The sequence below is a fragment of the Bos indicus genome, chromosome 6, assembly GCF_029378745.1.
Source record: "Bos indicus isolate NIAB-ARS_2022 breed Sahiwal x Tharparkar chromosome 6, NIAB-ARS_B.indTharparkar_mat_pri_1.0, whole genome shotgun sequence".
Classification (NCBI taxonomy): Eukaryota; Metazoa; Chordata; class Mammalia; order Artiodactyla; family Bovidae; genus Bos; species Bos indicus.
Window position 1 is genome coordinate 114,109,793 of NC_091765.1, and position 23,919 is coordinate 114,133,711.

General features: G+C 56.5%; 1 protein-coding gene across 1 annotated transcript in view; it reads left to right on the top strand.

The window, feature by feature from the left end:
• Positions 1 to 441: 441 nt before the first annotated feature.
• Positions 442 to 23,919, top strand: part of SORCS2 (sortilin related VPS10 domain containing receptor 2) — a 497,945-nt gene continuing 474,467 nt past the window's right edge. Inside the window, 2 exon segments of the mRNA XM_070791869.1 lie at positions 442 to 693; positions 695 to 931. Of these exon segments, the coding sequence (XP_070647970.1) occupies positions 457 to 693; positions 695 to 931 (474 nt within the window). The 5' untranslated portion in view covers positions 442 to 456.

Here is a 23,919-nt window from a genome sequence, read left to right on the forward strand (position 1 = left end):
CCAGGCACCTGGCTGTGTTCACTCGGTTATCCCCAGGGCCTGGCACTTGGCTCTTCCAGAGTAGGTGCTCAGTAAATACAGGAAGAAAGGGGCAGAGGAAGGGCGGAGGGAAGGAGGCGGGGAGGAGGAGGAAAGGAGCAAGGCTTGAGGACAGAGGTCTGTGGCCTGCGGCCCTGGAGGGTGGGGGCGCGCCCCAGGACCTCCGCCGGCCCGGTTGCTGAGCGTCTGGTGCTCGCCCGGGCGGGCGCGGGGCTGGCCGGCAGGTGGCGGTGCGCCCTCGGCTGCGCGGTGGCGGCGGCGGAGCGCCGAGTCCCCTCCTCCCGCCGGCGCCCTCCCCTCGCCGGCTCCTTTCTCTGCGCTCTCGCTCGCGCTCCCCAGCGCCCTCCGCTCTCCCGGCCGCGGTTTCTCTCGCCCGCGCCGCCCCGCCGCCGGCCCCGCCGCCGCCCCTCGGCGACCATGGCGCTCCGGGGATCCCCGCGCGCCCCGAAGGGCCCCGGCCCCACCGCCCGAGCCCCGAGCCCGGGGGCGCCGCCGCCGCCGCCGCCGCCGCGCTCGCGGCCGCTCCTGCTGCTGCTGCTGTTGCTGGCCGCTTGCGGGGCGGCAGGGCGCTCCCCGGAGCCCGGGCGCCTGGGTCCCCGCGCCCGGCTGACCCGGGCGCCGCCGAACCCGCCTGCGGGGCGCGCGCTGCCCGGCGGGTGGCGAGGATCGGCAGGCGCGCGACGAGGAGCCCGGTACCCCGGGTCCCGGTCAGGCTCCGGGTCCCGGCGAGGACGGCGCCCCCGCCGCGGGCCAGGGGCGCTGGGCGCGGGCAGCGCCGATGGCCGGAGCGGCTTCGCGGGCGCAAGTCTCGCTCATCAGCACGTCGTTCGTGCTCAAGGGGGACGCGACGCACAATCAGGCGATGGTGCACTGGACGGGCGAGAACAGCAGTGTAAGTGACCTCCGCGCGCCCCCCGCGAGCCCTGACCCGGACACCTCGGAGCCTCCACTTCTGGACGGCCCCGCAGTCACCCCGCTATTCTCGGAGACCTGGGGACGGGAGTTACCCTGGCGGCGCCCCTGCGGGCCCTGGGCCACTTGGGAAGAGGTCTCCAGATACGTGAGCACCCTGCCTTACCTCGGGGACATTTCCACTGATTTCCAGGACCCTGAGCCGTCTCGGGGGCACCCCCACTGGCCTCCGGACCGCAGGTTGGGGGTGTCTCTGGAGGTTTCGGGACCCCGGCCACCTTGGGGCGCCCCCAGGCCTTTTAAGATCACTCCCAACTCGGTGTTGCACCTCTATCGCCTTCATGCTCTGCCGGGTCCGCCCAGCGCTGCTTTGGGATTCTCTCTCCACCCTGGTCTACCCGGTACCCGCTCTTGGCACCTCCACGGGCTCCAGGACCTCCGCGGTCAGCCCGGCGTCCGGTTCTGGGGCAGCCCCTCTCCCGGTCCGGAGGACCCGCCGCCGGACGCACCTGGATGTGCGGGGATCTGCTAACCCGGGGAGTTGGGCTCCGCGCCGCGCTTCGGGCCAGCTTCCTGCACTCCCCGCCCTCCCCCACCTTCGCCGCTACTTTGGCCTCGTTCCAGCTGGAAGTTGGACACCCTTGCCCAGCAAAGACACTTCTGTTAGGGTCCTCTGGCGCCTCCTTCCACCAGCCCTGCGGGTCCTACCCGCTCCTCCTTTGGGTGGTGTGTCAGGGGTATGGGGCTAACCCTCACCTTCTTCCCCTGGGTGGGGTTGGGGCCGGGGAAGCACAGCCAGCAGCTGTGTGTGTGGGAGTGGCTGGTTGTGGGGAGAGGAGATGGGAACCCCTCCTCACTCCCTTGCATCCATGTCCGCTCATTGTCCAGGGGCTGCCCCCAACACTTCTCCTTGACCACTGCTCCCCAAACTTCTGGAGAGACGGCATAGGGCCAGGCCCTGCGTCCATCAGTCCATCAGGAGTGGAGGGGTGGGGGTCCAGGCGCTCCTCGAGGCAGGGCAGGAGTGTAGCCTGGGCTGGGTGGTACTGTTACTCAGCTCCTCTGTCTAGCCCTGCGTGCTGGGCGCCCTGGGGTGGAGGAGGGATGGGGTGGAGTGAGCCTACTGGTGCAGGGGCAGCGCTGGATGAGCCTGCTTGGTCCAGAGCTCAGTGCCCTGCTAGCCAGTCGTATCTGACCCTTTGCGATCACGTGGACTGTAGCCCACCAGGTTCCTCCATCCATGGGATTCTCCAGGCAAGAATGCTTGAGTAGGTTGCCATTTCCTCCTCCAGGGGATCTTCCTGGCCTAGGGATCAAACCTGAATCTCCTGCATTGCAGACGGTTTCATTACCATCTGAGCCACCAGGGAAGTGCCTGGAGGTCCAAACCCGCACCGTCTGGAGAGAGGGGTCAGACCCCAGATGTGCAGCTGGGCCCTGCCCTTCCCTCATTCCCGTTTCACTACTAAACCTTGTCCTGTGTACCCTAAGCTGTACCTTTGGGACTGCAGGGTAAAACCTGGACACCAGTAACTCAAGGGAACAAATAAATATTGACTGTTAAGTCAATCCTGTGGAGCCAGAACATTCAAACCAAGCCTCCCTCCTCCCCGCCACCCCTGCCCCAGGTTCATCCAGCAGCTAATTCATTTTAGCTTCGTGGGGAGTGGCCAGTGGGGGTGAAAGAAGTTAGGGAGAGACACAGAGTGTTGGAGACCAGCCTCCCAGATGGGACAAGCACCTTCAGGACTCACTGAGAGCTAGCCTGCCAACCCCCCTTGAGTGCAGGGTTTCCTTGGAGAGACGAGGGGGCAGGGCCTGGCAGAGGAGCCCACCTGGCTTTGCTCCTTGGGGACAGTGGCTGAGTTGAGTGGGTCCCTTATGACTATTTCCTGGCTGCTGGCAGGTGAATGCCTGCAAGGGGGAGGTTGGGTGTGGGAAGTGGGAGGGGGGTGCTGGTTTCTCTTTAGTGGGTCGCAGGAAGTCCAAATCTGGAGAGGAGCTTTGAGAGATGCCTTGCTCCCCTGGAGCTAGGAAAGCGGGGGCGGGCAGGGGTGACTGTGCGGAGCCCGGCGTGGCCTGGCACTTAGCAAGACACTCAGGAGGCGGAAGCCCAAGTACTCACGGCTGTTAGCGTCTGTGGGTGAGAAGGTGGGCAGAGCAGCCTGGAGACGCTGACCAGGCCTTTGGCTCAAGCACCTCCCACTCCGCTTGTCAACACCGCCTACTCCCCCCACCCCCGGCTCACCCATTCTCTGGAATGGGAGACTGGAGTCCTCTCTGGAAAAGCACATCATTCTTTGGCTTTGGCAGCAGGTGATGCCTGAGTTTCGCTTGCCTGGGGAAAACTCAAGAGGAGTGAAAGCTGTAACCAAGCGCTGAGGAAAGCCATCCCCCCCACCCCAGTCTCTGGTTTCTTAGTACTCCGCGCATGCGTTACGTTATTTTCTCCGCACTCAGAAATGCGCTCCAAGCCCCTCTGGCAGCCACAGGGCCAAGGATTTTAGCCAGGATTTTGCACTTGGATCACCTCCGCTCCTCTGCTTGAAAGCCCCATCTTTGAAAGCGGCAACAGGAAAGAAACTGACTTGAGGCTGATTTGCTGAGCAGAGTCTTTTCAAAATTTCATTTCACTTCGTTTGCGCAGGTATCCGGCCCCAAGGAGCTAGGCCTGTCCAGGTGCTTCACGTGAGCAGAGAAAGTGTTTGCTTCACTGTGTCCGGTGTTTTTCCAAGTTAATAGAAAAAGCATTTGCTGAGAGGGGTAGCTGCTCAAAACGGCATTTTAGAGCATCTGCAGAAAGGAATGGCGAATCACAGGATGTGAGCTGGCTCCAGGACAGGCCCCGTGGCTGTAGCGCTGAGAACATATGTGCTTTTTCCTTCCAAAGGCTTGGTTTCTTCCCGCTCCCATGGAGATGCAGAAGGGGACTTGCTTGGAAGTTCAGACACTGCCTTTCTGTCTGCCGTTTAGCCATAGAAATGAATTGTTAGGTGTGAAATGAATGTTTCATTGCAACCAACCGGTGTTACCTTTGATGCTTCCAGACGGGGTGGTGCACAGAGGCTCCAGGTTGTGAGTCTCGCTAGCTACCCTCAGAGGCAGAGGGGTGATTTAGAGGCAAATATGACAAGAATGAAGGCTTCCCAGGTGGCTGAGACAGTCAAGAATCCACCTGCAATGCAGGAGACCCGGGTTACATCCCTGGGTGGGGAAGATCTCCTGGGGAAGGTGAATGGCAACCTACTCCAGTATTCTTGCCTGGAGAATTCCATGGGCAGAGGCGAGAGCCTGGAGAACTAAAACCCATGGGGTTGCAAAGAGTCGGACACGACTGAGCAACTAACACACACACACACACAGGACAATGCGACAGGATGCAGGTCTCTGGTTCCAGGCTCAGGGTTTGATGCTACCCCAGTGGGACGGCGCTGTGCCCTGTCCCAATTTTCCCGCTTCTGGGAAATCCCACAGTTATATATTGAAGTGCAGCTCATCTGCATGCCTTTCTTTAGGGCAGTGGGACTGTACCTTGGATACGTTAATGGACTGGAATGTGAGCTTCCTGCAGCCAGGCCGTTTGTTTGGCTTTGTTACTGCTGGGCCACGGATTGGCCTACCCTGCCCGCTCCCTTTTCTGCCTCTGCTCTGTGTCCTGTTTGCAGGGTTGGGTTGGAGACGTCTAGGGGAGCAGAGATAATTCAGCCCTGACTATCCCTGCTCTCTACCGGGGGATCTTCGGGAACCTAACATTTGTGCATGTTTTATACCCAGAGACACAGAGCTCCAAATCAGAGTGTGGAGCTTCTGAAGGTGTGAAATGGGTCACAGCTGGCACACCTGTCAGAGGTCAGGTTCCTTCAGGGCAGTTGTGTCAGCCTCCCAGGGCCGCCACAACAGAGAGCCAGACCGGATGGCTCAAAAAGCAGGGCTTTGCCCAGGGTTTTGGAGGCTGGTCATCCAAGGGCTTCCCTTGTGGCTCAGCTGGTAAAGAACCTGCAATGCGGGAGACCTGGGTTCAATCCCTGGGTTGGGAAAATCCACCGGAGAAGGGAATGGCTACCCACTCCAGTATACTGGCCTGGAGAAATCCTTGGACTGTATAGTCCATGGGGTTGCAAAGAGTTGGACAAGACTGAGCAACTTTCACTTTCACTTTCATCTGAGATCAAGGGGGCAGCAGGGTTGGTAGCTCCCAAGGCCTCTCCCTCTGGCTTGTCAATGGCCGTCTTTGTGTTGTTGTTCAGTCGATCAGTCGTGTCCGACTCTTTGCGACCCCATGGACTGCAGCACGCCAGGCTTCCCTGTCCATCACCAACTCCCGGAGCTTGCTCAAACTCATGTCCATTGAGTCGGTGATGCCATCCAACTGTCTCATCCTCTATTGTCCCCTTCTCCTCCCGCCTTCAATCTTTCCCCGCATCAGAGTCTTTTCCAATGGCTCTTCGCATCAGGTGGCCAAAGTATTGGAGCTTCAGCTTCAGTCCTTCCAGTGTTGATTTCCTTTAGGACTGGCCATCTTTGTGTCTGCGTCCTAATCTCTTCCTACAAGGACACCAGTCATATGGAATCAGGGCCCACTCCGGTGGCCTCATTTTAAGTTGTGCTAGTCACCCAGTTGTGTCTGACTCTTTGTGACCCCACAGACTGTAGCCCATCAGGCTCCTCTGTCCATGGGATTCTCCAGGCAAGAGTACTGGAGTGGGTTGCCATTCCCTTCTTCAGGGGATCTTCCTGAACCAGGAATTGAACCTGGGTCTCCTGCGTTGCAGATAGATTCTTTACCATCTGAGCCACTAAGGAAGCCCCATTTTACCTTAATCCCCTCTTTAAAGACCTTATCTCCAAATATAGTCACATCCTGAGGTCCTGGTGGTTAGGAGTTAAACATATGATTTGTGGGGGGGGGGGCACACTTTAATTCATAACAGCTGGAAAGGGGCTTCATTTACTTTTGTGTCCCTTGAGCTTCACGCAGCGGGGCTCAGAGTAGTCCTGTGGGGAAAGAAGGGATGGACATGCACAGTTAAGATACGGGGGCTGAGCACCATCTTCCCCAGTGGGGAAATCAGGGAAGACTGCCTGAAGAGTCGCTATCAGGGTGAACTTATAGGTTGAGTGGGGGGGGGGCACATGGGGGACAGAGAGGGGCATCCTGGGGGAGGGGCTACTTGAGCAAGATCTGGGGGGAGGGGATGTGAAGGCGTGCTATGCACCCTCTAAGGAGACAGTGAGTGCATTGTGCATGAAGAGAAACCAGAGGAAAGAAGTTTGAAAACAAAAAACTGGTTGAAGTCAGCTCTGAATGGGCCCCAAACATGAGGCCCCAGGGCCCACTGTGGTAGCGTGGGTTATGGGTGCTTGCCTGGGTTCGCACCGGCCCTGCCCCTTTCTGGCTCTGCGGTTTGGGTTGGATGGACTGAGCTCCCGAGGCCTCGGTGTCTTAGATCTGGGGGAAGTGATGGCTCGAACATCTGTCTGCAGTGCCGGATCGTCTGTGTAAAGTGCTCCGACAGGGTGCGGCCTGAAGCAGGGGCTCGGGAAGTGGCCGCGGGGGCTGGGCTGAGTTTCAGCCACCACCCTGGAGGCAGTGTGCAGGGTGGGCTCAGGGAGGAGGCTGCTATGGTGCTGAGACCTGGCCCAGGCCCTGGAGGGGACAGAGGGAGGGGAGAGTGGATCTCAGAGCAGGCTCCGCTGAGGATGGACAGGGCGTGGCTGCCTGCCTCGGCTCCCGCTTCCCTATCCCCGCTGCAGGCTTCTGTCTTTCCTGGAGCGGCACTGGCCTCCTGGCTCATGGCCAGCCTTCAACGTCCAGAGGACCATAAGGGCCTTCATGGAAAGCCCTTCAGGTTCTTGAATGAATCCGGTGACAAAGCTGATTTGTAGCCTGGCATCTGATGGCGGGGTCTTTGTGGTGACAGCTGTGCTCCACTCCTGTGGGCGGGCTTTGTGGCTCCAGGGCCTTCCATTTAAGTCTACAGAATCTTCCGTGAGATATTTTGGAATTCCAGGCCACCAGAATGCCGGCCTGCAGCATTGTGGGGTGGGGACTGGACTGGAGAGAGAGGTTTAGTTCACGGTGGCTGAGCTGTGGCTGGTCTCTGCTTGGCCGGTGGGCATCTTCCCAGATGCAGGGCTGCTTCTCTGTCTCGCAGCCTTCACCAAGGGCAGCCAGCGGCCACCTAGACACAGACAGAAGCAGACAGAGGTCGAGGGATGCGGTGACCAGCACTGAGCGGCCGTCACATTTGCTGTCAGGAAGCCAGCTGTGCCAGCCTGGGCCTGGCGGCTGGACGACAAATGATGAGAGTGAGGGCAGCCGGCGCTGTGAGGCAGGCGGTGGTCGGTGGATGCATACGCTGGGCGGGCTGGGTCTGGGAGAGTCTTGGCAGGCAAGCTGGCAGTGTTGCAGTCGGGGGTGGGGGGTGCCTGTCTTGGGCGCAGGACCACCTGGGGTCTTTGGCATTCTTCTGTGCCTGGAGAACTCATTCGAAGTTTGAGAGTCCCAGGTGAGAAGAGACCTCGCGTTAGCCTTCAAAGCAGCTGCTTTCTAAGAGGGCCTGTTAGGACTCAGAGAATGAACTTATGGTTGTGGGTGGGGGGCGGATGGTGTGGGGAGGGTGGAGGGAGGAGATAGCGAGGGAGTTGGGGATCGACGTGTTTGCATGGCTCTATTAAAGGTGGATAACCAACAGGGGCCTACTGTGCAGCACAGGGAGCTCTGCTCAATGTGATGTGGCCGCCTGAACGGGAGGGCAGTTTGGGGGAGAATGGATACGTGTGTGTATGAGACTGAGTCATTCTTCTGTGCCTTTGCAACTGTCACAGCATGTGAATCGGCTAGATTCCAATATAAAATAAAAAGTTAAAAAGAAGAGGCTCTGTTAGGTGCTGGGGTGCAGTGGTGAGCAAAACCAATCACAACTCCTGTCCTGGTGGGTCACTGGGACTGGACAGGAATTTATTGCAGAATTCTGGTGCCCTAAGGATCTGTGCTGGGGAGGTCACCGAGGACTTCCTGGAGGAGGTGATGCTCGAGCAGCTCTGAAGGGTGGGGAGAGTCACCGTCACCGGGCCTAGGAGGAGGTTGGGAGGGTGAGAGGGTGCAGGCCGATGGCGAGGTACGGAGTCCTGGAAAAGTCTGGTGCACCAGGCGGAGAAAGAACAGGTCTGTCAATCAGGAAGCTTGGCTCAAAGGCACAAAAACAGCTCTGTTAATAAGGTTCCTGGACACATTGCACAAATCTACTTTTACTTTAATGAAGTGGCTATTTAATTTGTAGTTGCATGAGGGTTCCTGAGAGTGTTTTAAGGAGATCATAAATTAGCTTCTTTCTTCTGCACGCCCCTTCAGATTAGAAGGCAGTCCAGCGCTTGGTAGGCCTCCTTTAGAGTTACAGTTGTTTTAACATTTGGTTTTAGCATAATTGGTCAGAGGTAAGCTCAGCCCCCCGAGGATGACACTGGGGAGTGTGGGGCTGGAGCCGTGAGATCATGCGCTGGCAACACGCCAGGCACCCCCACGTGATCCCCCAGTTTAGGAGGACCCGGAGTGGGAGCTTGTAAACTGCCTTCTGTTTGGGGCGGGGGGAGCTTCCCCATTTTTCTTTTTTCAGCATCCAAAGAGTGAGTTATTTACAGATGCTTCCCAGTGGCCTGTTTCGCCCTCGCCCTACTAATTCCTGAGTTGGCACGGGTGCTTTATGGAGTGCGGGGCAATGCTGGTAAGCCTTGAAGCCAGCCGCTTCTGCAGCCCTGTTCCTGGCCAGCCTGTGCCCAGGTTTGGAAGCTCAGGGAGCAGGGGGAGCCCTGCCTGTTGTCGTGGTCACGGTGAGGTCTCCGTCCCTGGGGTCTGGAAGGTGAAGCCCATGTTGGGGGTTCTATCCCCAGCCTGCTCTTGCTGTGGGAATCCTTGGAAAGCCTCATCCTCGGTGTGAGCGTGGATGCGGGGGACAGAAGCGCCATGAAAACACGCACCCATGGGTCTTCCAGGAGTGCCCAGTGGATGGCGGGCAGGCGAATGCCCTGCACCGCCTCACATGGGCTCCCGCGGTGCGACCACCCCTAACCCGCACTCCGTGGGTTGTAAAACACAGACCTGTTCAGCCTGTTCCCAGCCCCCTGGGAGCTGGCAATGACGGATGGACAGCCCTCGGAGGGTAGCAGGAAAACCCTTCCTGCTGCAGCTCCGGGATTCCAGGACACACAGCATTGTATCACCTGTATCCCAATTAAGCTCTGTTTGTTGTTTTAAACATTTAATGGGAATCCTGGAATGGGAGCTGTCACTGCAGAACCGGAAAAAAATAAAAGAGAGAGAGAATGAAAACTCCACTGTTCTTTTGAGGTGGAAAAGGTGCTTCTTAATTTTGCATCTCTGCAGCAGTCAGTTACTGCATTCGTCCAGAAAATTATGATCATTTAATTAATTTCTTTTCACACCAGCGCGAAGATCTTAAAATAACAGCACCCTCCTTTCTTCATGATTTTCTTGCAAAAGCTGATCATTCCCTTCAATGCCGAGCTCACGTTGACTCCAACAGGGCACATCTCTTGCACGACGCCATGTCCTGATGCTCGGAGATAAATTAAGTTCAAATTAAAGGGAGAAAAGAGCCAGGCTGCATGTGGCTGCTTCTATTCCAATGACTTTTAATTCAGAAAGGGTTCTTTATGAGTGTCTGTGCCGTGTGTATTTCTGAGGCGCAAGAGATACCATCTCCCGGGCCTTAGCGGGAGAGGCGGCATGTAGGATGGCCTCCATACTTCTGCTTCAGAGGCAATTCTATCTTAGAATAACAATTTCTCGTCATTTACATATTGCTTCTGATTAGTAATCATGAAGTTAATAATCACAGCCCCCTTTTATGTGCCCGTGGCTGCGCCAAGCGCATCACAAGCATCATCTCATTTACTTCTGCAAACAGTCCTAAGACATGGATACAACTGTTGCACTCATTTTACAAAGGAAAGTGAGGTTCGCAGCATCCCGGGGACTTGCCCAAAGTCACAGAGCTGATACAGGCCCGAGATGTGATACCACTCTTCACTCTTGAGCCTGAGCGCTCCTTTTTAGGGCAAAAAAATTTTTTACGCTTTTTTCTTCTTTATTGTTTCTCAGCGGTGGTTCAGTTCAGTTCACTCGCTCAGTCGTGTCTGACTCTTTGAGACTCCATGGACTGCAGCACGCCAGGCCTCCCTATCCCTCACCAACTCCCAGAGTTTACTCAAACTCATGTCCATCGAGTCTGTGATGCCATCCAACCATCTCATCCTCTGTCGTTTCCTTCTCCTCCTGCCTTCAATCTTTCCCAGCATCAGGGTCTTTCCAGTGAGTCAGCTCTTCACAATCAGGTGGCCAGAGTATTGGAGCTTCAACTTCAGCATCAGTCCTTCCAATGAATATTCAAGACTGATTTCCTTTAGGATGGGCTGGTTGGATCTCCTTGTAGTCCAAGGGACTCTTCAAGAGTCTTCTTCAACAGCAGAGTTCAAAAGCATCAATTCTTCAGTGCTCAGCTTTCTTTATGGTACAACTCTCACATCCGTACATGACTATTGGAAAAACCATAGTTTTGACTAGATGGACCTTTGTTGGCAGTGGTGGTAAATTACAGATAACTTAGAATTTACCCTCCGAACCATTTTTAAGTGGACATTCAGTGGCATGAAGTCCATTCACATGGTTGTGAACCCATCACCACCGTCATCTCCAGAACTTTGTCATCTTCCCAAACTGAACCTCCGTCCCCAAGAAACATGAACCCCCATCCGTTCCCACCTCCCGCTTTCTCTGGAAACCAGCATTCTGCTTCCGTCTGTGACTCTATTTCTTCTAAGGACCTTGTATAAGCGGAGGCATGCATTGTTTATCCTTTTTGTATCTGGCCTATTTCACTTGGTGTGCTGTCCTGAAGGGTCACGCATGCTGTAGCATGCGTTAGAGTGTCCTCCTTTTTCGAGGCTGAATCATAGTCCACCGCATGGACGGACCACACTTGCTTACCTGTTCATCCATCCATGGACACTGGGCTGCTCCCACCTCTGGGCTATTGTGAACAATGCTGCTATGGACACGGGGGTATAAACGGCTACTGAAACTCCCGTTTTCACCACTTCTGGGAATGTATCTAGAAGTGGGATTGCGGGGTCATATGGTAATTCTGTGTTAGTTTTTGGGTTGGGCCTGTGGCCTGACACAGCAGACGTCACTCCTGTGTCTGCCTTGAGCTTTGCCCACCTGTCAGCTGCAAGGCTGCAATCCCTAAAGAAACCTGCGGCCCTGTGGTTTTGGAGGGGGAACTGTCACAGTGCTCAGGGCCACCCCACACCTGGGAATCACACGGCGGGGAGACGTGCAGTGCTGCTGCTTCTGCTTTCCTCCGATAACCCCCATTCTGCCCTTTGAGACCCGAGGGGAGGGGGCTGTTACCTGGAGCCCAGGAGATCCAGATCTGTCTCCTGGGAAAGTCAGGAGTAGGCTGACTGGCCAGGGGCGGGGGTGGGAGGTGGGTGGTCCAGAGGGGCGTGGCCTGGACCTGCTGCCTCCCTAAGGTTCAGATCAGATCAGATTGTGTCCGACTCTTTGCGACCCCATGAATCGCAGCACGCCAGGCCTCCCTGTCCATCACCAACTCCCTGAGTTCACTGAGACTCACGTCCATCGAGTCAGTGATGCCATCCAGCCATCTCATCCTCTGTCGTCCCCTCCTCCTCCTGCCCCCAATCCCTCCCAGCATCAGTCTTTTCCAGTGAGTCAACTCTTCCGCATGAGGTGGCCAAAGTCCTGGAGTTAGGTTAACCTTTTGTATTTCAAGTTCACGTGAGCCTCACTTCCTCCCTTTCCCCCTTAGGCCCTTTCCCCTATCGACTACCTCATTGACTAGCTAAATAATTCAATTTTCACTCTGTAAAAATAAAACACTCAATAAAAAAAACTTATGTTTTTCTCAATTTATTCCCATCGGTACTACTTAACCCCATCCAACTTGATGTTCTGATTTATCACTTGACCGTAGAGGGGTTTTAGGGTTTTTATTCATCCCTGAAGCCGTTCTTCATCTGTGATTGGAGGTAGCTGCTGGGCTGACCAAGGGTGCACACGCAGGGGCTTCCCAGCTCCGAGGACCACCCCTTCATCCTGGCACATGGGTCCTCAGCTCTTGGTGTGTCACAGCCTCCCCCATGGAACTTTCTCAGAATGTGGGTTTTATAACCAGCGCAACAATAAAATAGAGAGGACCGAAAGGAAATAAGTTCTATGGTCACAAAGTCACCAACGTATTAAAACTAACTTCCTTTAGTCACACATCGACGAGAGTTAGCAGCAAGTGTGATAACTCCTACAGCTTTGACGTTGTGATGAGCGTTAATGATACTTCGCGGTCAGCGGCACCTGTCTCCACGCCCTGGGAAGCACCTGTGGTTGGTGACAAAGTCCCGGGTGCCAGTGACACCCTTGTGACTTGTTGCCTGCTTCATGCAGGGAGAAGTGCCCAGCCGCAGCTGGAGTCGATGAACATAAAGAGGTCACTGCCGGGACTTCCCTGGCAGGTCCAGTGGCTAAAACTCCTCACGACCAGGGCAGGGGGCCTGGGTTCAATTCCTGGTCGGGGAACTAGATCCCCCATGCCGCAACTTAAGACCTGCTTCAGCCAATCAAATAAATAAATACTGAAAATAATATTAAGAGGTCATTATTTTTCCATCCCTGTTCATGAGTCCCTGGATCCTGTGATCCTGGAACTGGCGGTGGGGGAAATCACAGGTGAATCACAGGTGAGTAGAAGTGTAGTAAATGCCAGGCATGGGCTTCCCTTGTAGCTCAGTCGGTAAAGAATCTGCCTGCAGTGCAGGAGACCCGGGTTCGATCTCTGGGTTGGGAAGATTCCCTGGGAGAAGGAAATGGCAACCCACTCCAGTATCCTTGCCTGGAAAATCTAATGGAGAGAGGAGCCTGGTGGGCTGCAGTCCATGGTGTCGCAAAGAGTCGGACACGACTGAGCGACTAACACTTACTTAGGGCGTGGCTGGTGGGAAAGAGAAAGGACAGACGGACCCCATGGAAATTATTCTGCCCCCCTCCTCTGACCCCAGCTCCTGGTCCTAATGTCCTGTGTCCCCTAGACCCCAGCCCTTTCCTTGGTCCTCACCAGCCCCCCAGGGTGTGGACTCCAGGAGGGCAGGGCTTCGGTTTGTCTGTTCTCTGCTGTCCCCCAGCGCCTGGTGCTTAGCAGATGCTCAGTAAATGTTTGGCACCTTGAGGAGGCTAGGAGGAGCTCGCTGGTCCCCGGCCCGGGTCCTCCCCTGCTGATTGTCTGGGCATGACCGCACGGCTGGTGGGTGATGGATCCGGCCTCCCTGTCCAGCTGCCTGCCCCTCACGAGACCTCTGAAGCTCTGCAAGGCCTTAGTTGATCTCCACCTGTGTGCAGCGAGGGTCCTGAGCCTTCCCGGTGGAGATGAGCTCTTTTGAGGGGGCAGATGGAGAGACCGGAGGAGGCAGAAGGAGAGGATCCAGAACCTTCGATTGGCAGCAGTGGCCACGCAGCCAGGTCATGGCGCCTCTGCCCTCTGGCTGGGGTGGGTCAGCTGAGAGCCAGGGCACTCAGCAAGGAGACAGCGGCAGTCCCCCAGTTCAGTTGGGGCTTTTAAATGGCTTCTCTGGGTCTGAGTGTCGTACATTCATGTAGAACAGAACCCAGCACCCGGGAGATGGTTGGCTCAGCTTTTCAACAAAAATAAATGACTTAAGGGGACAGACTTTAAACACGGAGGAGTTTCCTGGAGGGGCGGCATGCAGGATTTGGAAGGTCGACCCGATGGGTATCTTTCAACATGTGTTTTCGCGGGGTCACTTGTTCATTCGTCCATAGTGGGCTAAATGTTTCCTCCAGGCCAAGCTCACAAGTGGAAACATCACTTTGCCAACAAAGGTCCATCTAGTCAAGGCTATGATTTTTCCAGTCGTCATGGATGGATGTGAGAGTTGTACTATAAAGAAAGCTGAGCACCAAAGAATTGATGCTTTTGAACTGTGGTGTTGGAGAAGACTCTTGAGAGTCCCTTGGACTGCAAGGAGATCCAACCACTCCATCCTAAAGGAGATCAGTCCTGGATGTTCATTGGAAGGACTGATGCTGAAACTGAAACTCCAATACTTTGGCCACTTGATGTGAAGAGCCGACTCATTTGAAAAGACCCTGATGCTGGGAAAGACTGAGGGCAGGAGGAGAAGGGGACAACAGAGGATGAGATGGCTGGATGGCGTCACCGACTCAATGGACATGAGTTTGAGTGAACTCCAGGAGTTGGTGATGGACAGGGAGGCCTGGCGTGCTGCAGCCCATGGGGAAGCAAAGAGTCAGACACGACTGAGTGACTGAACTGAACTGAAGCTCACAAGGATAACCAGGTTCTGATGTCAGCCCTGGGGAGGGAGGGAACCCCTGAAAATTTGCCTATGTCTTTTCTTCCAAGTTGCATCAGCAGGTCATCTTTTAAAAGGTTGAGAAGGTGTGGCCTCTGGAGGCTGTGGCTATGTGCTCGCACCCTCCCCTTACACCAGCACCCCTGGGGGGTTGAGGCGGTGCTTGGAGCACACCCCAGCATCTGGCCAGGGCTGTGCTAATGTGCCGGCGTCCACAGGGAGTTTGATGTGGTCCCATTTTTGTCCCATTTCCTGAGGGGCTTGCTGAAACAAAGCAAAGTCCAGCAACGTCGGCTCCAAGAGCCCACTTTTAAAGGGAGTATTTCTCCTTGACATCTGGTTTCTGGTAAATTTACTGATATGAATTATGGCCTGAAATGCTCACCTCCTAAGGTCCAATCAGACTTTCTTTTTATCTCACCAAACAGAGGCCCAGCAGCCACGGGGAAACCTGAAATCCGTGGCCTTCTGGGGAGGGGGGTCTAGTGGGAGGGGTGCTTTGGGACACGCTTTTCCAGCGTCCCTCCCCCCCGCACTGCCGGCCCCAGGGAGGGGAGTTGGGCCTGTGGTCACCACTGCCCTCCTGACACGGAGGAGCCAGCCAGACGGGCCCTGGACGCTGGGGTGACCTCGCCTCACGCTGCCTGGCCAGCACCCCCACCTCGCCCTTCCGGGATGTGCAGGTCTGGCTGACTTTGCTGCTGGCCACCTTGACCTCTGACCTGGGAGAGGCGTGGGGGTGGGGGGACTGTCCACGTGGCACGTGAGGGCAGGAAGCGGACCGCCCTCTGTTCCCCGGGGCTCGTGAGAGTCCTGCTTTCAGGAGTGTTTCCAAGCGGCACTGCCCACTGGAGTGATGGGGAATTATTGCCGGGAGTGGGGGTGTCTGGGTGGGATGGGATGGGAGGTGGGGCTGTAGCCCAGGTGCCAGTCGCATGATGGGGTCCCAGCCCTGCCTGTCCTGAGGCATTGCATGCAGGGCCTGGGCCCCCCAGTAGTGAAGGATGCGAGACTGTGAGTCTGTCCCCTCTCCGCCTCAGTTGGGGCCCTGCCAGGCCCCAGGGCTGGGCTTACCTCTCTGCCTGTCTCAGGGTCCCCGGGGTCCTGGGGAGGGCGGGGGGTATGACATCTCTAGTCCCTTAGATGAGCTGGTGGCCGAGCCTGGGTCTGGGTGTCCTCAGCATGGGAAGGGGCTCGCAGAGCTGCGTGTCTCCCCCGCCCTGGCTTGGAAGGGGCGGAGCCTGGAGGGTGGCCCCATTTGCCGCCTGGCTCCCCTCTTATCCTAGGAAGGGGGTCCGAGGACCCACCGCCACTTATGGACCTACAACGTGAGAGGCCTTTTGGGGAAGGAGGAGGGGGTGGTGGGCAGCCAGCTGCCAGCACCTTGATGCCCACCAGGCTCTTCCCGAAGCTCCTGCTATCCTCAGAAGGTGCTGACATTTATAGCAGAGCTGAGTCGGGGCCACAGACTCACCGTACAAGACATCTCATGGGTCTGCCTTGCTTTCCTAAGTCAGTAGATTCTGACTTTCGGTCTTAACCCTCCTGAAGGGAACGCGGCTTCCCCCAGCACCTCCCCGTCTGGAGAAACCTGAGAGGGCTTCCCAGAGGTGGTGGCGGGGTGAAGGATGGTGGGGGGAGGGATGGAGGGCATCCAGGTGGTGGCAACAGCAGGGCTGTGGTGTGGTGAGTTTGGGAATTGAGGGTGGGCTGGGAGAAGGGAGAACCAGGAGGGAGAGTCCCCGGGAGGAGCCAGGCGGTGACACTGGACAGTCGCCGCCCTAACGTTTGTCACGGGGCCTTTTGAAGGGTGTGGATCATCCGCCTGAAATTCCACCAAGTGCATGCAGGCCCCCAGCTCATTAAGAGGGAAGTGGGTGTGACGCTGGGCGGGTAGCTAAGAGTCTGTCCGCTAATCCTTAGTCCCTTTTATTCTTCTCCACCTGGAAGAAAATGCAATGGCCATGTTCCATAGTAGTGCAGGTCTATGAAGAGCGGCATCTGGTGTCCGTCTGCCTAATTCTGTCAAGAACGTGCCCAGCCGGATGTGTGCGCAAATCTCTTCTGAGCCCTGCATCCCCGTGGTTGCCCTGGCAGGCTTCCTGTCCACCCCTCTACCCCCGCAACCCCGTGTAGGGGGAGGAATTCATGCAGGGAGGAAGACAAGGGGCAGAGTGCAGGGGGCCCAGGATGAGGGCTGGCTCCCATCCCTTGGCGCTCCGGGGTCTGCCTCTCCTCCCAGCCTCGAACAGACAGGGTTGGTCACACCCCGTGTCCCCACCTGGTGTGTCTGGGCCGACTGGTGAGATCTTCCTGGTTGGGCCGACGGTTACTGGAGGGTGGGGTTGTGTTCTCGCTTCCTGCTGTTCCCGTGGCTCCTGTAACTCTTTGTGCAGAAGCGGGTGTGTTAAGCAAGATTCTTGGTCACAAGTCACAGAAACTCGACCCCAGCTCACCTGAGCGAAGAAATGGACTCATCAGCTCCTAGGTCCTAAACGTCGAGGGTGCTGGCTTCAGGCGTGGCTGGCTCCAGGGGCCCCAGGTGTGGCCTCTCAGCCTCTGTCCCCCAGCCTCTGTTTCTGGGCTCTGTGTCCTTGTGTGTTGGCCCCCTTCTCCGACAGCTCATCCGGTCACAGCTCCCTGAGCACCCGGGGCTGAAGAACGCTGCCTCCCACCAGTGCTTCCCAACAGAAGTCCAGACGGAGACCTGCTGGCCGGCACGTGGAACATGTCACCCCGAACCCATCATCTTGGCCAGTTCAGCTCAGTTTAGTCACTCAGTTGTGTCTGACTCTTTGCGACCCCATGGACTGCAGCACGCCAGGCTTCCCTGTCCATCACCAACTCCTGGAGCTTGCTCAAACTCATGTCCATCGAGTCAGTGATGCCATCCAACCATCTTATCCTCTGTCATCCCCTTCTCCTCCCACCTTCAATCTTTCCCAGCATCAGGGGCTTTTCTAATGAGCCAGATCTTCCCATCAGATGGCCAAAGTATTGGGGTTTCGGCTTCAGCATGGGTCCTTCCAGTGAATATTCAGGACGGAAATGCTGATTGCCAGGTGAAGTGCTGATTGCCAGACCAGGGCGCTGACCCTGGACAGACACCTCCGCCCTTCCCCCCAAACCTGCAGAAGAGACTGGACGCATAGTTCTGGGCGGGACCCTGCAGAGGGTTCTGTGGTGAGTGACGGAGTCCGGCTGCAAGCAGCCCGGAGCCTCTGCCAGCATTTCCCTGACCGCTCATCCTCCCGTGCTGGGAGAACTCCCGTGGCCGTCCATAACACCCCCCCGCCCCCTCCCCGGGGCCCTGCACTCCCAGACGGGTCAGTTATGGGCTACGTGATTTCCACATGGTCAAGGCTAGCACTGCCCCTCACTTCTGCTGTTGACAGCGTGCTGAGTGGTGAGGCCCGTCAACCTGTCTGCAGGGTCCCCCCCGGATCTGTGGGAGTCACGCCCCCGTGCACCAAGCTCAGAGTAGAGGAGGGCCCTGCCTGGGTGGCCCTCCCTGCCTCTCACTGGCGTGGCGGCTCCTTTGAGGTGGCCTGGGCTGTCTGTTGGTCATCACACATGCGGGGGGCCATGGGCACTTTGTGAGGACTGGCTGGGGTGAAGTGCAGGGGGGCAGCTGATGTCACCCCAGTAGGAGTGGGAGTTTCCTGGGACACCCGAGGCTTTGCGCCCTGGACGTGGACCATCCCAGTTAGGGCTGGAGGCGGCCGTCTTGGGTCGTGTCACGGGGGGAAGATAGGGCTGGGACTGTGTGGTCACCCGAGCCTGGAGCCGGGGGTGGGGTCCGTGTTCCCCCTCATTCTGCCCCCGTTTTGCCAAAATCTCAACCTGAAGAAGCCCAGAGCCCCTGAGTTAAACCAGGGAAGACGGTGTTGTCAGGCATCTTAAAGCCTCTTGGCCTTGTGTTCCAGATGAGAAAACTGAGGTGCTGGGAAGTCCAGTGGTTTGAACAGAGTCCAGAGCTGCGGGTGGGAGAGCAGGCCTAGACCAGGTCTGCAGGATCCCAGGCCTGGGCCCTTTCCAGATGGTGCCCCAGAGGGCCGGGGGTGGGGGAGCCCCAGGAGAGCCCACCCTGGCTGAGTCTCCAGGGCTTGGGGCCATTGCAGCAACCTTCCTGGGCTTTTATTTCACGTCTCTCCCCTGAGCTACAGAGTTCCCCGCGGGGAGTGAGTTGTGGGCAGTGCTGAGATTCCTTCTGCCAGGAAGTCGGCTACGAATCTTTGTTTTGGTGTCTTTGCCTCCAGTCTCCAGCCCGGGGTGTCTGACAGGAGTCGTAGGAGAAGGTGAATCACAGATGGGTCTTGTCTTCGAGAAGGAAGCCAGCCTGCGCTCACGGCTTCTTCTGCCAAAAGGACAGCTGTTGGGTGGGAAGGCTCCGGGGGGACAGAATCATTCAGCAGACGCCACGTGGGCACCTACTCTGCGCAGGCTGGCTGCCCAGGAGGAGTCCAGGGTGGACTCAGAGGTCTCAGCATCTCCAGGGTGCTCGGAGGTCACTGAGTCCCAGCTGGGGATATTTCCCGGGACGGGAGGCTCACCCCCTCCCTGAGACAGCACATTCCAGGGTGTCTGGTCTCGCTGAGAGCAGCTGAGGTCAGCACCGAGTCGAGGGTGCCTGAGAAGGTGATGCTAACGAAAGCAGGGCGTGTCATCCGGATGGACCTGAAGGGGGCCTGTCTTGGCTGGTTGGGTTTCCTGGCTGTGAATCTGTCCAACTCAGGAACTTCACGAAAAGCAGGGTGGGGACTTCCCAGGCAATCCAGTGGCTAAGACTCTGTGCTCCTAATGCAGGGGGCCCCGGATTCGATCCCTGGTCAGGGAGCTAGATCCCATGTGCTGAAACTAAGACCTAGCACCTCCAAATAAATAATTTTTTTTTTAAAGAGTAAAGTAGGGTGATCCCCAGCACTGCTGAATGACCCCAGTTTTGCTTCCACGTGATGGCATGCATTAGCCGAAGTTGAGACCAGGTCCCCTTGTCTCTGTGAATGGTGAGCGCTGGCCCCAAGTGGAAGCCCAGCCCTGGACTGGTCCACCTGGGGCCAGCAGTGCTGGGCAGAGGGGTGGGGCTGCAGCCGTTCTCTGGCTGCAGACCGTGTCTACGTGCTCTGGTTCCTTCCTGGCTGCTGTAACAAACGACAGAACCTCGGTGGCTGAGAACAGCACGGATGTATTTTCTTACGGTTCTGGAGGTCAGAAGTCCAGAGTCGTTCTCTCCGGGCTGGAGTCCAGGTGTGGGCAGAGCTGGTTTCTCCTGGGCCTCCCCCCACCCTCCCCCTGCTGGGAGAATCTGCTCCCTGCCTCCTGCAGCTTCTGGAGGCGCCCGCATTCCTTGGCTTGTGGCCCTTCTTTGCATGACCGCGATCGCTGGGCTGTCGTCACCTCTCGGTCTCCTCACTGACTCCACCCCACAGTCCTCAGCTCCGGGCCCCTGGACCCCGAGCTCTGCCTCCATGCCCACGTTCCCTTGCCCTGTGTCAAATCTCTCTCTGCCTCCCTCTTTCGAGGACCCGTGTGCGTATGCTGGGCCCACCTGGACAATTCAGGACCATGTCCCCGTCTCAAGATCCCTCATCACAGCTGCAGGGTCCCTCACGAGGTCATGCAGGCGGCGGCTCTGGGCATTACGATGTGGGCATCTTTGGGGACTGGCGTCAGCTAGCCACCCGCCTCTTCTTTTGCCAGCCTCGCCCCGGCTTTACACTGAGGCTGCCATGGACTGTCTTCTGGCCGCTCCTCCACTTTGGTCTTGGTCTCTGTGCCTCTGACCCCCTCTGTCTGGTCTGGAACCTTCCAGCCTGGGCTCCTGACCACTGGCCTCCTCTGCTTTGCCCCCACCATCGCCCATACTGGAGACCATAACGTTCTGCCCTTGGTCATCTCCCTGGGACACTGGGGTCCCCGCTTAGGGCCCGAGGACCCTGTGGCCTTACAGGTGCCAGAGCCCTTGGGCATAGCTGGTCTCAGTGAATGTGGAAGGACCAGGTGAGTAGGGGTGTCTGTAGTGAGTTGAAGATAAATGAAAGCCGTTTTTAAAGTGCATTTAACCGACGTGCGTGGCACTTGGCCTTTTGTGTCCATCCTTCGGTCTGTTCAACCTGCTTGGTGGTCCACAGAACAGACAACTCCTGTCCTGAACCTGAGTCTGCGTGCTTTTGCTGAAGATGAACGTTTTTAAGTCTCTTGGAGGAAAAATTTGGCCAACTTGTTTTGGCCGTGGCGTTTGGCTTGCAGGATCTTAGTTCCCTAACCAGGGAACCGGTGCCCTTGGCAGTGAAAGCTTAGAGTCCTAACCACTGGATGGCCAGGGAAGTCCTATGGGCAACTCTGAATAACAAATCGCAAATATTGAACTTTTATGAATGGAAGGCAGATCCCCCGGGGTGGGTGGAAGGGAGAAACGCCCACAGCCCGTGACTTCCCTCAGGTCACTCATTTAGTTTTGTGAGTGAGGGCGTATGCGACAGGGCTTCCCAGGTGGCACCATGATAAAGAACCCGCCTGCCAATGCAGGAGATGCAAGAGACACAGGCTTGATCCCTGGGTCGGGAAGATCCCCTGGAGGAGGGCATGGCAACCCACTCCAGTACTCTTGCTTGGAGAATCCTGTGGACAGAGGAGCCTGGCGGGCTACAGTCCACGGGGTCGCAAAGAGTCGGACACGACTGAGCGACTGAGCACGCACGCACTTGTGTGTGACAATGGTGCACACGTGGATGAAACGAGGAAACAGCCAGTGGCTTGAATGAGCAGGAAAGGAAGCCTTGAGGGGGTGACTGGTGAGCAACTTCCCCTGGGAGGCTGGGGTCTTGAATAGAGGCTCGGGTTTTAGGATGGTGATGGTTGAGAGGTCTAGGGGAAGGCTGAGAGCCCTGGAGAGGGGACCTAAGCCAGGCCGGGGTCACATCGCCCGTGGGGAATAAGGTCCCAGGCCTGCGCCTCCTGCTGATTAGCTGTGACCTAGGATGGACCATCGCACGCGTGATGTGGGACTCTCCCCACAGACCAGAGGATGGCCAAGGTGGGCTGAGCCGCTGGACCGGCCAGGAGTCAGGGGCCAGCCCCCTGCAGAAGCAGAAGTTCACCTCTGGAGGGTTGTGAGCCATCGGACTTGGCTGAAGTACAAGATTGGGTTAAACAGCGGGAGAAACCCAAACAAGGAGATTCTTGTTCCTAATTGCACTTGGCCGGCTCACCTCCCATTCGGCTGGGTGTCACCTCCTATTTGCGCTGCGTAAATGGATTCTAATAGCTTTCTTCTCCTCCATCACTCAAAGAATGGCCTTGGTAGCCAAAAAGGAAATTAGTTTCAGGTGAAAGCCTATTTTTGCCCTGGGGAAGACCAAACTGTTAATTACCTAGAAATCACATGAAAATTTTTAGCCCCCCAAAGTTTTTTTCTTGGGTTCAACTTTTTGTAGATATTCATTATAGATACTGGCTTCAGCCCACTGAAATAATTCCTCTCTCAAGAGATTAAAGACATTTAAAACGCTCTGCCTTGTTAAACACAGTACATATTCTTTTTCTCTATTTCTGCTCAGCATATGGGGTGGAAATAGGAGACTGGGGAATTTAAAAATGACTTGATACCTTTTCTGTATTTAACTCATGGTGGATTCCATACTCCGTGTGTGTTTTCGGTGAAGCTGGTGGGAATTGATGGCAAAGGTCTAGAAGGCCACCCTTTAATGTTGTGTTGACGGATCCTGGTGGGACTGTCGTGGCTCGTTTCTAATACGTATCCATCCAGCCGTGTTCACATGCAGAGGACCGCCCTGGGGCTTCCCAGCACTCTTGACGTAAAATCCAGACTTCTTGCCTGGCCGCCACTCGCCCTGCCCTCTGCCCTCTGCAGAGCTGTGTTCTTCCAGCTTCTGGACGTGTCAGACCTCCCCCACCTTATTGCCCGAGTCCCCGTGATTCCCTCTGCCTGGAATGTATCTCACTTTGAGGATCTTCGCAGCAAAGACTTCCCATCAGTCTCCTCAAACTCGTATTTCTAGTCTCCACCTGTTTCTTTAATTACACCAGGCAACCTGTATCTGGTTTATCCTTTTGTCTGCCTGTCTATTTGTTTCTCTGTCTCCATCAGAAATTGTCATTTCCTGACTGCAGAGATGGTTTTAGACTTTGGGGCCACGCTGAGGTTGCGATGATGCGTGGGACAGCTGGGTGCTGAAGCCCTGCAGGTCTGGGGGTCTCTAACTTGCCTTTGCAGTATCTGCAGCCCCGGCAGCCCCCCCAGGGAGCCTGGTTTAGTGGGTCTGGGCAGAGGCCTGGCACCTGGATGATTCTAATCTGCAGCTGTCCTGAGTTGGGAGTTTGAAGGAAAAGCAGGAGACCCCGCAGGGCAGATGGGAGCCTAACCACCCCTCGGGGGCCACCACGAAGCCTCAGAGTCATGCCTCCCTGTCCGTGTGAAAATCGAGGAGTGTTTGGCTCACTCGGTGGAAGAAGCCGATTTGTGGAATGGATTTGAGTACTAGTTCCATGAAAAGCATTTGCAGCATTTAAACAGTAGCCAGTGTTGGCCACCCGGCCCAGATGGCTTAGTGTCCCCGGGGCTGGGCTGAGGCTGCAGATTGCGAGCCTGGCTTTGTCGTCAAGCCCCGGCTTGGCTGCAGGCCTGATGTGGGGAGGCTGCCCTGGAGTGAGGAGGCCAGCTCCAGGTTATTTTCCCAGCTCCTGAAGCAGAGACCGAGGCTCGGGGATGACAGGGCACAGGGCCACGCTCCTGCTCTGTGGTACGCATCGGTGTTGGCGTGACCTCCCACTGCAGGGGGTGCACTGTTGGAGCAGATTTAACTCTGCACCCTAAGTTAAAGCTGGTGCATAGTAGGCCCTCAGGGAATAATTGGAGTTTAGAGATACACGGATGGGGGAGAGGCAGAAGGAGAGGTAAGGGCTGGTTTTCCTAATTCCTGGGCTTCCCTGGTGGTTCAGACGGTAAAGTATCTGCCTGCATTTTGGGAGACCTGGGTTCAATCCCTGGGTCGGGAAGATCCCCTGGAGAAGGAAATAGCAACCCAATCCAGTACTCTTGCCTGGAAAATTCCATGGATGGAGTAGCCTGGTAGGCTACCGTCCATGGGATGGCAAACAGTTGGACACGACTGAGCAACTTCACTGGTTCACTGGTTCAAACCCTAGAGGGGCCGTGGGTGGGTCCCAGGCAAGCCAAGATGTTGGTGCCCCCTTCAAACAGATTTTCTGAAGATATCCACTCAGTGTTCACTTCGGTGAGGGTGGGATCGATTCAAGCAAGGGCCGGGGCTGCTGCCTGACTCGGGGGGAGATGCCCTATGCCAGCGGTCCCCAACCTTTTTGGCACCAGGGACGGATTTCGTGGTAGACAGTTTTTCCACGGACCAGGGGTTGAGGAATGGTTTCAGGATGATTCGAGCACATTCCCATTTATCGTGCACTTTATTTCTATTATTATTGCGTCAGCTCCACCTCTGATCACCAGGCATTAGATCCCGGGGGTTGGAGACGCCTGCCCTACGCTGGGTCCAGCACTTG